Source organism: Nothoprocta perdicaria, unplaced genomic scaffold (assembly GCF_003342845.1).
Source record: "Nothoprocta perdicaria isolate Ctin4 unplaced genomic scaffold, notPer1 scaffold_146, whole genome shotgun sequence".
In the NCBI taxonomy this organism is placed as follows: domain Eukaryota; kingdom Metazoa; phylum Chordata; class Aves; order Tinamiformes; family Tinamidae; genus Nothoprocta; species Nothoprocta perdicaria.
Window position 1 is genome coordinate 1,627,324 of NW_020454605.1, and position 16,913 is coordinate 1,644,236.

General features: G+C 35.9%; 1 protein-coding gene across 1 annotated transcript in view; it reads right to left on the reverse strand.

Annotated features, from left to right (window-relative positions):
• The window catches only part of ACER3 (alkaline ceramidase 3), a 43,795-nt gene that overhangs the window by 15,567 nt on the left and 11,315 nt on the right, over window positions 1-16,913 (reverse strand). The window contains exons 2-4 of the mRNA XM_026034541.1: window positions 11,029-11,139; window positions 5,107-5,159; window positions 1,911-1,963 (exon numbers count right to left, since the gene is read on the reverse strand). Of these exons, the coding sequence (XP_025890326.1) occupies window positions 1,911-1,963; window positions 5,107-5,159; window positions 11,029-11,139 (217 nt within the window). The remainder of the gene's footprint in view (window positions 1-1,910; window positions 1,964-5,106; window positions 5,160-11,028; window positions 11,140-16,913) is intronic.

Below are 16,913 nucleotides of genomic sequence, written 5' to 3' on the forward strand. Positions count from 1 at the left end.
AAAATGCTGTATGCTTATGCACAACATACAARAAATAATCCAGGCAAGAGAATTAGCCTGGTAAACAGAAGCATTTGTGAAGGTGCTTAAGGGATGATAATGGTTGGTAAATTAGAAATGAGATTAAAATGCATTACAGCTGCCAAGAAAACATTATTACATCTGCGAGCTAAGAGTCAGTGCAGAAAAGGGCCTGACTGACAAAGAGATCTGTGAAAAATCACAAGTTGTTTATGGCTTTGCTATAGCTGCACTGCAGCTATTCGCTAGTCGGGTTGGTGGAAGGTACAAACACATAATTGCTACTGGTATGCAAAATAGCTYATTAAAATTAGCTTCAAGATCCTGGCACTACACTTCAGCCCTGGCTGTAAGGGAATTGCACACACCTTGAAGACCATATCACTACCATTAAAAAAAATGAAATTAAAGAACAAAACGAACTTTAAGAACAAATTTATTAGGGCTAGAGGAAATTGTATATGACGCAACATGTGTCTAGTTTATTATTATAGCTCATAATCGTTTGCAAACTGTGAAAGGATAAAAGGAAACAAGGAAGAAAAACGTCGAAATAACTAGGAAAAAAAAATGCAATACAGTGCATTATGTCTCAAAGCAACTTGCTGAGTAATTACAGAGTTGGGAGGTGGTAGGACCAAGTGACGTGTAAGGGAATGGTTTGTGTGGAACTACCCTGCCAGGCACCTTCAAGAGAACCAAAGAGATTATTAAAGGCCTCTCATTTTGCTTTCCATAATACCATGCATTAACCCATTCTTCAGAGCATTTTAATCACTACCAAAAATACCTGCATAAGAATTTGCCAGAGCCCCATATGCAGTAACAGACTTCAGTGCTTTTTAAGATGACAGAGCAACTATCCCATAATATTATTTCAAACATTTTTTTTCAAGTCTCTTTGCATTCTCTCCTCAACCACATTCAAATCATGCAAAATAAATGCAAAGGTGATTTCAAAGAGACAGAGTAATTTCAGCTACAAGGGAAATATCTCCATTAGTCCCATGTCTGAACAAATCATATCAGGGTATAAACCACAGGCCGATGGTAATTTATACAGACRTGGGTTGAGTCCTGCAGCATTCCACTTCAGCTGCCAGAAACCTTCACCAAAAGATACTCCAGTTTTCAACAGCTGAAGATTTGATCAAATGTTCAAATAGGGGGAAAAAAAGACACTTTCTGTTTGCAGTGAGTCTTCTAACATCTAGATTTTCCGAGTGACAGAACAAAYCATGTTAAATCTAGATTAACATGTAGGAAAGGCAGCACACTACTTCTTCACAGTGACCAAATTCTATACTTTTGTCACTAAATTAAATCAGAGAAAAATGTTCTGTTGTGGCACACAACTATAATGAATGCTTCAGGATACCCTCTGCAACATATATATTCAGCTCTCAATTTTTTCGTGGTTTGTTTGGCTTCACTTTTAATTTTAGAGATGAGGAGAAAGCTGGTTTAACCAGGCATCTGAGATTCACATTTGGAGGCAGAGTCTATCATAGAACAACAGCTCTGATAAGTCACAATGCTGGTAATTTAGTAGGTGTTACTGCAGTTCATTTTATTAGGTCTGCTGTCTAAACACTTTGGTTGTGTACAGCACTAAGTCTTTAACAAGAGTCAGTTTTTTTCTTGCTAAGCAAACACTGGGATGAGAACTCTAAATTAGTTAAGAGCTAGGACTAAACCCAGACTGGTGCTCTAATGGCTAAATCACAGTTCTTTACTGCTGGCAAAATTGACATCTCATTAAAAACAGGAGAAGTTTCACAATGTCAGCTTCACTGAGCACTAGACTGGGCTTTGCATATCCTGTGTCACAAATATTACCRTTTCAAAAGTATTCAGGATGAAAAAAAAAACATTTAACAAATACTTACAGGCAGTAGACAAACACACAACAACTGTATATCATTGGCAGTTCATCCAACAGCTACAAAAAGCAGAGACAGCGAAACATGAAAACTGCTTTCCACGGGTAAGATGCTTGGGTAAGTTAATTAAGGAGAGGCACTTTTTAAGAAAACAAGAGTTTTTAAGTCATCTGGATATCTACTGTTCCTGGATACACATCAAATTGTATTCAGACACTGAAATTAGCAGCTGCCTTAGTGAGCTTATTATAATGAACCTTTGAATACTGTATTTTATAAGAAACTCACRTATGAAAAGAATCATGCCATTTTCAATGTTCTTACCTCTTTACATTTATAAAACATTTTTAAAGCCTTATCAAACACGACYGGACCATTTATAACCTCCTCAAAATAGTCAAGATATTTCAGCATTTCTATGCAAGCCTCACCAGAGGATCTGTAACAGGATTTTTTATCCATAGCATAAAATATAACTTTACTGTGCTAAAAAGTGCTCTGTGATGGCTGTGCATCTGTTTATTTTCCAATTTTGAAAATTTATTACATTTTTAACTCACAMGACTTTTTTCTTTTCATACTACGACCGCCAAATAACATAGTTTTGTTGCCTTCAGTTATTTTTATGCCATTTGTAGGAAAACACTGGTATGTCACAGCTAAAACAGGAACCTCTCAAGGGACTCTATAAACTAATTTTGGTGGACTACAGTAAACACAAGAAAGGTGATGGCTCAAGAATAGCTAAACATACACTCAACTTCATCATACATATACATTTAATGACTACATCATAGCATCACTTTTTTTTCTAAAGCTTTGCTCAACAAAGAACATTAATAAACTATGAACCTWTAATATAAACCTATAGTTAGCTGATTTCCTTTTGAAACAGGGTTGAAAATCACGAAAAGGCAAAAGTATGCAACTAGATCAGTTAAGGTTCACTGCTTCTAATTTCCAGTATGTCAAGCATCAGTATTACACACTTTAGAACCTTACTCTGCCAGCAGGATTTAAGTTTTCCCAATAAACAAGAAAAATTGGAGAAGAACTGGGTGCAATCTCATTTTGGTGTTTGTCCCCTACCACTTTTTAAGTTGTGTGTATAGAAAATCCTTTCCTACTCCCGGTGAAAGGTATTTAACAAACTCACCAGCCCATTTGAGTCTTTTTCTATTTCTTTGCTAGTCCACAGCCTTACAGAGAAAGACAACAGAAGCCACAGTTGAATTTAGCTATATCCTAATAGATATTATTTAGAAATTGAACACTGTTCTCATCTAGTTTGATCTGAATTAACTGAAGGATTAATTCATGCCACTCTTTACTTCAAAGTGTGCCTCAGTACCTCCAAATAAGAAACCCAGGAGAAAAAAAAGAGAAATATAGCAAATATTTTCAAACTTTGATGGTTGGTTACACTYTTAAGTTCATTTGCTGGCAGCTTTTCAGGGACATGAAGGTAATAGCAAAGAGCCTCTCAAAAGATCCTTAAGAGAATGGCTCTTTCATCAGAAGGAATTCATCCTTAAAGAAATTCTGTTAACAGGATGTTTGAGCACAGCAGAAATGTGGAGAGAAGGAAATGTGGTAAGCTGATTTAGCATTTTTCCATTGTTTTTCAAGTCACAATCTATCACAGTTTTCCTACAAACAAAATAAAAAATCCAAGAGAGTAAAGAGAATAGGGGAGATGGCTTCAGAAAAAAAAATATATTTACAATATTAAGATGGTAAAACAAAGCTCAGAAAAAAGTTCTCTTCAAACAAGTAAAAATGMTGACTTTCAATCATACTAAGAAATAAAGTGAACAAGACAAGGTTATTTACTGGTTGAAATGCATCGTCTCTGATCATTCATCAGTTAGCAGGCAGGGTAATTAAGGACCACTTGCAGATTTAGCTAAGCTGCCAAAATAACAAATATATCCTGTCTCACACCAAGCCTTTTAATTCTAAGGGGAAAGATGATTGAAGAAATTCGCTTTCTTCTTCATCTGCTTCTGTCCACCCTTCTTATACCATAGTTCACAGGCTCCATAATGCCATAAGCAGTAGTTATATGTGTTAAAAAAGCCTTCTCTCATAAAAAGACCCCTTAGGATGTTTTAAGCCTGGATCTTTTTAGTGACCTGGGATACAGGGTGGCATAAGGGTGGGAAAGATGATGTGAATAGTGGCTGGATTAATGGAGAACTGAGGGAATAGAGGTAAAAAGGTGAAAATTTGAGGCCGTTTCAGAGATTACAGATAAACTGCAAGAAGTTTTACTTTGTTGAGTGGAGGAATGGGTCTAGAAACCTTTTTCATGCCAAAAATCACCAGATATTCTTATATGGTGGCAACAACATGCTCCTCTGAGGCTGACAGTCTCCAATACACACCAGAGGCATGAAGTACAGTATTATAAAGATAAAAATCACTAAGTATTTTAGCTCAGTTTAAGTGTAAGACATTTAATTTTTGGCATTTAGGTATGTATGAAGTGTTTCAGGTCCCATTATWGTCAGCATTCAAATCAATGGCCATGGCACAAACAGCTTGCTAAATTCCAGCTGCATTAATTGCAATTCCCTTGACTATAACGGGAGCACAGAATTTTAGCACATGCTTTTAGATGTGGTTCTCTTAACCTGAACTAATCCTCCCTAACTTTGAACCAAGGATCAAATTTTATTAGTCCTCTCGAATCTAAAATAGTACAAGACTTCCCTTTAGCAAAGTGAAAATACTGGGACCTGAAAATAAAAGAAGAGACAGAAAGAAGGACTCATCTCCTGCTTTCTATAGACAGGTACATCCAGAGCAATAATAAGAATACATTAAAATAAAACAAGTGCAATGCAAACACAATTCAAAACAATAATCTATATTGCTTGCTATTAAGCAAAAGCTATAGGAATTTTATAGTAGCATCCCCAGTAAAAAGATGGCCYGATTCCTTAAAGGATAAAGTATTTTCTACCAAAGCAAACAATTAATTACAGCATCTGTTTCAGATATATAGGAATATATACTTATACAAACYAGTGAAAACATCTAATGAAACAAGATCCATATGTGCTGAGAATAGGACTAACAGACAATTATATTTAAGCTAGATTAACTTGTGCTAAACGAGTTTCACGCAAAAAAGAAATTAGGACTATCTAGTGAGATCCACATCTRAAATGATTCACAGCTACTTATGAATACTGACCTGCATTTCATACTTCAGGGTCATGTGGAAGCACCAAGATCCCAATCCCACAGCTGAAACCAAACCAAAACATGGTTAGCACTTAAGGCCTTTAAAAAATCTCTTTGAAGTATACTAACTTAAATAGGCAGACTTTACTAAAAACAAAATTTTGGGGCAGTACAAGTGAAGAGAAACTCCACAATTAATGYAGTATTATTATTCTACTGCATTACTATTTGTCAAAATCTTTCCAAAATGAAAGCATCATCCTGCTGCTAGCAATACAAAAAGTCTGTGATAGTTTTAGGTACTTTTAGTTTTGCAAGAAGTACTATTTTGGCTATAGAAGCAGAAAACTGAATTGCTATTACAATTCAGAGTCTCAAATTCAGAGTAAACAAACAAAATTAATGAAGTATGGTTCTTTTTTGTGCAATGAGATCCYCCTTTCTGAGCTTTCTTCTTGGAAAGTCATTCATGTGCTGCATTTTGTTTATTCCAAGCATTACTTTCAAACGCATAATCTCAAAAGCAAATTCAAAACACATATACTTATCTTAGATTTTCCTCTGCTACACAAATACAATATTTCTTAGAATTTAGATTTCACTTAGAGCAAAGACAGCAAGTTATTTAATACATCATTTTTACTTTATAAATAAAATATGTTAAGGCATCAGCACATTTTTACTTTTTTGCAAGAGTAAGAACATTATCCTGTCTTCTGTTCCTCCAGGAAATTATGCTATACATTGGCCCCCAGTTTCAGGGAGAACAAAGTATTCTGCATTCAATCATCAATCACTGCGTATTGCTTTGCTGCAATAGCAAAGCCTTCTTTTCTGAACACAACAGCTACACTTTGCTGATGCATAAATAGAACACTAACAAATGGTGCATTTTGCTTCCTAAGACAGTTCATAGACATGTCTGGAGATGTTTCTTGAGATGCTGTTACACTAAAATTGGGATTAGTACAGGTACTTCTCTTCATTAAGTACATAAACCCATCACTATCTACAGACACACAGAACTGCAAAATAGCTAGATTTAAAAATGCATTTCCAAATACTTGAGTATAATCAATGATKACAGCAAGCTAGGCATGGCTGTCTAAAAACATGTAGTAACCACATGGACTTCCATCACTTGCAAGGCATTTTTCTGAAAAATCCTTTCACACAATGATCAACAACCATTTTAGCCTTCATTAAGATATTCTCAGTCATTTTCCTGTGAATGCAGCATAGATTGCCACTACTACTCATTCTGAAGAAAAAAGAAGCAAAAAGAAGCATTACGATCATCATTAAAACAGTATCATCCATTATCACGGCTGTTGTAGCGATTTCTGTATCTTTATGATAAACAAACTTGATCACAAGGAAAACAGCAATTTTCAATAGAAGTAACTTTCCCATGACAAAGAGAGAAGCAGATTTGCTCCTTATCTTGTAAGCAGAGGTTACTGCTTTCCTTTTTAATGTTTCCTTCCACAAAGAAGCTTCAACTTGACTGATGACTACGTATCAGTYGAGGAGTTTTGACTGCCTCTGAACCAATAACACTTCCTCTTTAATTATTACAACTCAAGTTTTTCCATGTCAAACTGATATTAGAAGTTCACTCAGCTTTTCACATTAAAAAAAACTCCCAAGTTACAGGGGAAATGCAAAACAAACAAACAAAAAAATGTGCTAAACATTTATTATGCTTTGAGTCACACTGTTTCTATGCAGTACTATGTGAAAAGCACTTAGGTCTGGAAAGTCTCATTTCATATACGCAGTTAACAGCTTATTTTGATATAAGACTATCCAAGAGCCTTCAAGATTATCACAAGCATATTTTGTTTTGATAAAAACGTGTTTTATTAGGATTCCATAAACATCATTCGAATTTAAGCTATGCAATTTCTGTATTGAAATACTTTGAAGGAATGAATAGGATTCACTCCTATACCTATTTAAATATAAAGTATGTGTCAAATCTCCCACTAAAATGAATGGCATTTTATGAGTGATTCAGCTGGCCAAGGACCAGGAGTTATTTTGGATAAGCTAAATGATTCYCTGAATTACACTGACTGCAACAAGAAACAAATGCCTCCTGCACAGAAAATATACATTTAGGTGTTTGAATCTGGAGATGAATCCCACGTATGGCTTACTAAAATAAGATTAGTCTAAAGATAAGTAAAATATCAACAAAAAAAGAGCATGTTCCATTGTAAATGGTCACAGATGGTAATGCGAGATGAGACGACAAAGTAGTTGTAAAATGAACAGGAATTTCTCCCCAAGACCTATGGAACATGAATGATGTTGGTTACTCCAAGGATACACCTCTATAGGTAAAGGCAAATAAGGCTGGGAATCTTCCCAGACATTATAATGCATCTGCCTGGGTTAATAAGTTGTTAGAACAGACTATGGCATGAACTTGGCCTGTTCAGACTAGCACTTTCCCAAGCAGCTCCCAGGCACAGGTTGGCAATCAGAAGAGCCCAGGGACTGTGCTTAGGAAGGCATCTGTATGTGGTCACCTTGTTAAGACTAACACAGACATAAGCCCTTCCACATTGTCTGGTTTCAGCACCCAGGAACATTCCTGAGCACATCTGATTTACTGCTTTGCATGTCTTCTCTTGGGCTGWTAGCTAACAATAAAGGAATTAATTTTGGCTGTAGGGCATTGAACAACTATTTTCATAGATACAGAGATTCACCGGAAATGATATTTAGGAAGGTGTTTGTACAAGTTCTTATGGCAATGTCTGAAGTAGGAACATTCTTTCCTCCTTCTTTTTCCCCTCCACTTTGGCACAGCTTGAATGACTGAGCCCTAGAATTTTACTAATCAGGCCAAAGACAAATACTAAGGGTCCGGAAAATCTCCAGATTTCAAGAAAAGCACCAGCAAGTTTGACTCCTACTCCCTTTTTCCTTAGGTCCAAAACAGATACTTCATTCAATATATTTCGATTCTTCATTCAATACTTAATTTGTTTCAGTATTTGATTCAACACTTGGCTGAATATATTTTATAATCAGGATCCTTCTAGGGGTCAAGCATCCTCAGAGCATGAGAAAGATGATAATATAGGAAAGCATTACATGGAATTATCCAAAAAACAGCTGTCTAGTCTTAGAGATCTGATGTGTTTCACCTAGTTTACCAGCTGCAAAGTGTTGTGAAAGTAATTTCTTAGGCATATTTTTAATATTTTTAGGCTGATTATTTCAGATAACTCAGCTATTTTAGATAACTTTAAATAAGTACGGCTTAAAAATCTTACTCAGTTCCTATTGAGTTCTATTAACAATATGTTCTTTGAGCTAAAACATAGCAGAAATGAGGTCTCAGAATAGTGTGTTGTATCTCAAGGAACTTGCAGAAAACGCAAGCAAAACAGTCTTGGCACCACTACGAATGAGGAATTTATTTAAATGCTTTTTAGAAACCCCCCTTCTTCTCCCGCCAAGTTCAGATCTTAGCATGTATGTGAAATGAGCAGTGCTCTCCTAATTCAAARTGCATTTGATTCAAAGAGGAAATACATGCCAACAACAGAAATGTTGGGGTATAAAGCAAAGCATTGAACATAGCATGGTAAAACACAAAGCAACTGACAATCAGCTCAATATTTGGAAGCACCCAAAAGAAACAGCTGATTTGGATCAAAATAACGTCAAAAAAACACTTCTTATGTTCTTAAGTGCTAACAGATTTTCATGTCATTTTTGACAGCTGACTTTAACTTCTGCTAAAAATCTCAGCAACAAACTGAATTTGTTGATATAAAAATAAAATTCATGTCTTGTCCCCTCTCAATTTCCAAGCAACCCAAGAATTTCTACTTTACCAAAGCAACCCATAAAGGGTTACTAACCAGTTATAAGACCTTCTATATGTTCCTTAATGAAGGSTGGTACCTGAAGTAAAACAAATAATTTTGTTTTAAATTAATCATTTCTTTTATGGATTAAGTGTACACTTGTTCATTACAAAGTAATTGCGGACAGTGAAATCTGTTAATAAGAAAAACCATTGTAATGAAAAGAGTTTTTTTCTGGCACTTTCTTACCAAAAGACATTTCTATATGCTTACTCTATTTATATTTAAGTACATTTCTCATTCTGCTATAAACACAGAAAAATTGTCAGGTTTCCTGGCACATTTTGACTATTTTTAAAAATCCTTTTTATCTTCTCACTTGCTGTTTTATTCTGTAGTAGACCAAACACAGGAAGTTTGTGGTTCCCAACCATCCTATTCCTGCTTTTCACTGACAAAGTCTGAAAGTTTCTATATTCCTTTACATCTTTAAACTGCTCCAAAAGCTGCTGAAAAGCCAGCCTAGTGTTATGATTTCTGAAGCAGAGATAAGAGAAACATTTTGGGGTGTGACCTTTCATGTTCAGCTCCAGCAGAGGATATTGAAGTCAAGCCATGCGAGCATTTATCACTTCAGACAGGAGTCAAAGGCTCGTTTCTAGCCACAGATGAGTAGAAGGAGCCCAGCTGGAGCTCAGGACTGCCCTCCAGCACTGCTGTCAAATATGCAGACCAGGCTCCTCTTCAGAAATGCCAAGTGCAACACAAAAGCGGAAGCTCTTGTCCATTGCCATTGAAGATGGACTTCAAAATATTCATATTAAATGACATATAGGACAAATTCCAATTCAGATCTGGAAGTCCCTCTGGCACTCCTGGTTTGAGGCTCTGATCAGACTAGGACGTGCTTTGTCCTCTGTGAAGTGTCACTGCCAAAGATGGCACAAGTCAGTGTGGAGAGAGCAATTCTCCTCTACAGAATTTTTATATTTATTTAGTTTAAAGCAATGGACAGTGTGAGATTCTTTGATTCAAGAACGAGCAGAGTTCACTTCAGCAAGGGCTTAAACACTGCTTCTTTGCCAGGAAAAAGAGCCTATCTTAGAGAAAGGAAATGCTAACTCCTCAAGAATTCCTTCTACAGAACTCAATTTTATACAGAGACCAAAATATATAGTTACTCAAAAGTATAGAAAAGACTACAAAGAGCTATTTAGAAAGCATTCACACAAACCCCATGGTTATATACCGCTGCCAGGTGTTGTTAAAGCTTAACTGGCATCAAGAATACTTCTAGCATAAAGATACCTGCTTTTTACTGAGGTTTGCCTAAATATTTAAGCATACTAGTCTTAAAAGTAACATTTCTAATAAACTGAGGGAGAAAGAAGAAGGTATCTTCCTAGAGATAACAGCTAGAGCAAACAGAAATTCACTTCTACAGACCCAGCTGCTAAACCCCAGCCATCACAAAACATCTCCTTTTTCTTGGAAGGATAACAAATATGCTTTCTAGTTGCACAGAACATCAATTAAAGGTTCAAAGGAAGTTCCTTTTTGATATTTTGCTATTATAGAAGGCTGAACTCCCTAGAAATGAACTCATGTATCCATATCACATTGGTCCTCCATCTTTGCTGAATTTCCCAAAGGATGGCAGTTAGGCTGCTGGCTGAAATATGGCTAAGAGGATGGAGATCAAATTAAAACTAAATAAAGATCGCCCACTCAATTCCTTCAAGATCTTGACCATTTATTGTGTTATTCCATATAATTGTATCAAATTAGGAACACTAATACAGTGTTAACTGTAGAGAACTAGAATACACAAGGTATCATTGAGGTACCCAGTGAGGAAAGGTGCACTGAGCAGGATGCAAGGCCAAGGATGGGACACTTTCCAACCTCAAAGTTATTTTGTGCACTAACTTGACATCCTTCCTTGAAATAGCAATTTTCTGAAAACATTAAGAACTATAAACAAATATTCTGCACACACAATATTTGGCTTGTATTATTTGSTTAATGTTTGGATATTTTTATTATTATTATTCATCTGAGCTCCTTTTATAATTAAAGAGCAAATTCAGTTTTATACGTACCTGTGAGACACAAATATGCAGCTAAATACCGTTTTTCAAGGCCATCTTTATAGGTCTGAATCGCACCATAGATTGGAGGTAGAATGAAAATCAGGTTACTCACTGTGTTCCCTGTAGGACAGAAACAAAAAACAGAGATTTAGTATTGGGTTCTCCATAAATAAACAAAGCTGCATTCTCTTAATAAAAGGAGATTGAACCATTTTCATAGAAAGATATACCCTTCAAAAACTTACTCTGACAGATGATATGAAGTTAAATTTTGCTACAATTTGGGTAATTTTATTTGAGGGCTAACAATATAGTACATAACTTACCTGTTATTTTTCACATTTAGGGAAGAATAAAATGGTAATTTGGCTGGCATTTACTTTCTTGGCAGGAGGTAGAATATGTTGATTACAGAGCTCACAAATTAAAATCAATTCTTTAAGATTTAGGTCCTATATATTTCAAGTTGGGTATTTTAGAAGGGCTTTTTAAATTATTTAGTTTTATTTTAAAGCTACTTTTAAAGGTCTTGGAACTGTCCTCTCCTCTCAGATACTTTACGGACACTTTATGGACTCATTCCCAAACGAAACAAGTTCAGTCTTTATTATTAATGCACTACTCCCGGCATACGTAAGACCAAAATAAGCCTGATGCTATATCACAGATTATGATATATGTCCAAGGACTGCAATAAGATAAGGAAGAGCATAACATTAAAGCCACTACTGCTCAGCATGATAAGCAAMCATCAAGACGGGCACCTGCCAAGGCTTATCAAGAGCCTAAACATCAGCAAGATGAAGTTGGTCTCCATCCCTCCTGCAGAAGCTGTAGCACTGCATAAAAAATACCCTATATATGTGTTGAAGAGCTCAGAGAAAGCAAGAACAATCTACGTTTCCGAGGATTCTTCCAGCAAACAAGAAGATGAACAATTTTTTTCTTTCTTTTTTCTCCTCTTTCTTCTTAAGCCTACTCTCTCTGTCTTATTTAGATGCATTTTCAGGCTTTCTGAGCATTAGTGCTAATGACCTATACAAAAAACACAACGAAACACTGAGAAGTAAAAGTGAAGTGAAAGGAAATGGATACATTTCTCACCAGAAGGAATGCAAATTCAGCTTTTCTGCCTAACCACAAATCTTAATTTTGAGAATAAGGCTTGTGCAATATGAACCAAATGACATGCAATTTGGCYAAAAGAGCAGAAGTATAAAAAAAGGCATAAATTACACTGCACACTTTCACACTCCATCAGTTAAAAACAGATATAACATTGAAATTTAAACTCAGAATTTCCAGTGACAAGCACAACATTTGAGGCAAAATGCTCCAACATGATTACCCAAAGAAAAATGAAAATCAAACTGTGGTCATAYAACCCCAAAATAATTTGGCACCGGGTGCAGGTGCATGTGAAAAGAAGCTCCTGCTTTGTAGGTTTACAAGAAGTTCAAGTTCAAAGAGAAAYATGATTATTTCAGAACATACGAAGTTAAACTTGAACCTGTTAGCTTTACTAAATTCTCACACATCAGATGTGGATATTAACCTTTGTGACTGGATAAAATGCACATTTGAAATGAACACTTCATGAAACAAAATTCTCACTTACTGCACAACTACAAATTTAACCAAGTTCTAACAACTGAAAAAGAGATGCTAAAATCAAGCTGACTCTTTAAAGACACATAAGTTTCTGTTGATATAAAAGGCACTTTTCATACTTAATTTTTCGAGGAATCATCCACCTTGCACCATATTCCGGTAGCGAAGCAAGAGGCAGCAATTTATGTTCAGCAAGGATCAGGTCTGAAGAAATTTGCTAAAATTTGGTGTTGATTGGGACACTAACCATGACCGTGTTGTCCCACAAATCATGCAGAGATGTCACACAGCCCCAAAAAAGCTGAGTCAAAGTCATAAGATACAGAATGGGTCCTGGAATAGTGAATCATCTGCTTTCTAAAGCAGTGCTTACACATGTCTGTTTTCAAGGTTTCAGCACTAGCTGTAAAGCTGCAATTATGTTAAATTATTGCAAATATATGAGTGTTTAATCTAGGACCATCTTGCCAAGAAAGGAAATACCACAGCCCTAATCTGGCTATAAATTCCTGCCCCTCCTTCCCTGCACTTTTTAGCCCATACTCTTTAGCTCATTTGTAGCAGGGATTAGGCAAGTCCATTTGCAAAATATAATTATTGGAAGCTGTGCAGACTTTTTAAGAGGGAATAGGGTTGGGGAAACAGGGAAGGCCCCTGGTATCCTGCTAGCAAAACTAATTCTCTCTAGCTATATTTTTTCAGGATCATCCTCACTTGCACAAAATTATTCATAAATGCATTAAAAGGAATTTTTGCTAAATCCCTGAATACAGGGGCAGCAGGATATGCATAGAGACTAGTGCTTGCTACTGAGAAAGAAGTAAAAGGTGACACAAAACCACTACAGATCTACTAATCCAACTTTAACTAGCGTGCACAAATTTAAAACAAATTTCAACGGAAACAAATATAGATATGGAAGTGGAAAACAGAAGATATTAACTGTTACAAAAAAATCCAACAGTTTTTTACCAAATTAAAACAAAACCATCAAATCTACTTGAAAAATCAGAGATGGAAGAATATGCTGCCAAGGTAGAAGGTATGTGAAATAATTAAAGAGGAAAAAATTAATTACATCAGAAGGAAAATTAGTGAGATGAGGGCTAGTATATGTGGAAAGACTTTGGGTTTAACTCTGTAGACAGTTCTTATGTCACTACTGGATTCCTCAAATACTGTCCCATGGAGTGATCTAATTTTTCTGGAGTCAGCGCAAGGACTCTGATGGCTGCCAAAAGCAGAGGGGATTGGATTATTGCATGGGAAGAAATGAATCAATTTGTGGACTGAAATGACCAGAAATGGAACTAAATCTGATGGTCAAGAGCAAGGTTTAAAACCCAAGACAAAAATTGGGATCTTATAGATGAAGGGGTACAAAAATTGCTTATCTGACMCAGTCTACTGAAACAAAAGCCAGAAAGACTCAAGTGCTGCTCTGCCCAAACACCACGGGCAAATGATAGGGATGAAAGGGAGCTATTTGAACCAAAAGATAGCATTGACAAAAGAATCAATAGATACGAACTAATCCTACCTAAATATGGGCTGGAAATTAGGGGTAAATGGGGGAGATTTTGTGACTGAACTTGAGAATTGCTACAATTTTTTGTGATATTATTACAGTGCATTATTAAACATCACTTCAAGCATTTTTTTTTAAGTCATTTGCAAGAATTCTGTGCTGTCCCAGTCATAAATTAAGCCCAGGTAAAACATGAATCCATCAGGACACCTGTACCAGTGTTCATCACATCTGCACAGTGTTCTACAATACCAAAACCTGACAAGTCTTTTCTATTTTGTGTTTGCCCTCAGAGACTTCTATAAGCCATAAGAAAACTTATACAATATAATAAATGCAAACATGAATGTACTTTATCCGCAAAAATAATGAAATTACACCAAATGCCCCCCCAAAAAAACTTAAAGATAACCTACAGCAAATAGTATTTACAGGAAATTATGGGCTCGATACAGAAYACTCCTTATCTAAAGTTAATTGTATTTTAGAAATCAATTTCTCCAATAAATTTGAGCATAGAGTCAAATGGATAAAACAAATAATGTTGTAAGTAAGTCAAGCTGTAACAGAACTTGGTCTTAAAGAAATACTACACACGGAAATACATAAGAACAGATAAGAAAGAAATATATAAAAACATCTAGAACACAATGCAGTGAATTAGAAAGGAGGAAAGTTTACAGTAAGGAAGGAAAAGTGGTTTAAATAAAAGCAGCAAATATCATCTTCAGCTTTTGACAAGGTGACCAATGCAATTTTCACAGTGTTGAGAAAATCTTTCTCCTAAGTTTGTACTTGAAATGRGTGCAAGATTTACAAGCCGCAAGGACCTTTTCAAATGTTAAAACCTTCTCTCTCAAACAAACAAGGAATTTTGACTCTGGTAGTTTGTATGGGACAAAAAGGACAGTAGAAATAAATTACTGTTATCCTCAGATCAGAAAGAAGAAAATCTTTGAAATGAGAAATACAAYTATCCATAAAAAAAGCTCACTTAAAATCAGGACTGGCAAACATGGAAAAAAATGAGGCCGAAAATCCATTGCACTTGGTGCATTATGCAGTGTACTGCATGGGAAGTTTTATTGCACTAAAACTAGCACTAGTTTAGAGCACTTCATGTGAAGCACAGGAGGAAAACACAAAAGCAGTTTAAAAACATAAAGTCTGTCAGATGGCATCTTGAAACATGCAATACTTTATATTTCTAAGTAGTTGGAGGGATAGTTAAAGTATTGTAGATCAAGTCTTTAACTTCTGGGTTCATCTAAGACAGCTCCAGAGCAGGCTGTAGCTCAGAATTAGAGAGTTTACCAAATTTACCAAATTTGAAGGAATTCAGAAAGAAAGGACTGACTCAGGCACTATCAYAGTACTGTAAGTGTGAACAAGAGAAATAAATCTGAATAAAATCCAGCAAGTATCCATTCAAGTTAGGCTATGCATTATCTATCAACAAAAACTTAATCAGAGCCCAGAGAAGGTCCAGGTTTGTGTCACTGCTTTTTCAAAATACAGGCACTTCATAACTCTCCAGAAAATGTAACTACACAAATTGAGCTGTTTTGCCTGCTGACTTGCATCTTGTGCCATTTTTGCTTCCAATGTATCACTAGGAGGACAGCAGAGCAATTGAATTTTCACTTCCACCAGCTGTTTTTAACGTCTTCCACTTCCGAGTTCACAGTAATGACATGTTGGAGGTCAAGAAATGAGGAATCTTGTTTTAATTTAATAGTCCAGAATGATCCCAGGGGAGAAAACAGAGCCATCCCAGCTGGAATTTGGCCAGCATACGCATACTAAGCTCCCTATTTTCTAATGAGCATAGAAGCATCAAGGTAAAATTTCTGGTACTCACAGAAACAGGACATAACATTATTTCAGGTTGAAGCTCAGGATCTACTCTGATTTTAGATTTAAATTAAAAAAAAAACTTCAAATGACAAGATCTACTTTCACATCCTGTAATCCCTCAAATACTAAGCAAAGTCTAATATCATTTAACTGGGCATGAATTGAAGTTGCATCGAAGGCGATTAAGTTGCAACTTATATTAGCCACTATGAGCTATTCAAGCACAAAGAGAGTTAAATAATTACTGAACTGTATAAGCTATACATGAAAGTCTGCTGAACAGCTATAAAAATGGGAACGGATAAATGACAATTTAAATGAACAGGTTATTAGAGTGATCTTCTGCTGTTTAACATAAAACACAGTAGCTAAACAGCAAGGCTGTGTAAGTCACAAGAACGATAAAATTAAAAAAGACAGATAAAACACCACAGAGAAATGAGATAGTGTAAAAACACATTACAAAGGAATAATATATTATATACAGCTCTGCTTCGCTGTTGGCAAATATAACTGGAATGCATCTTGACACTCTATTAAGAAGAAATTCCCAAGGGACAAACCAGAGGGGTTGAAATAAGAGCAATCAAGAGTGCTAAAAAGGAGAGGAAAACTCTAAAAATGGACCAAGCGTCCACATACCAGCCACACAGCTTTGAGGCCTTTGAGGCTGTTTCTCCCTTGTCAGGCCATCATTCCTCCAGAATAGAAGATTTTATATATTGATGCTTTTCTAAACAAAAATTGCCCAGGTAAACCATTTAAGTGCTTAGAGCATGGGGGACGGGTAATGAGGTAATTTGAGGGGGAATAAGATGATTAATTATTAAGAACGCAATTTGATTTTTATTCCCAGTGCCAGTTTATGAGAGGTTCCAACATGCTGTGCTAAGTCATA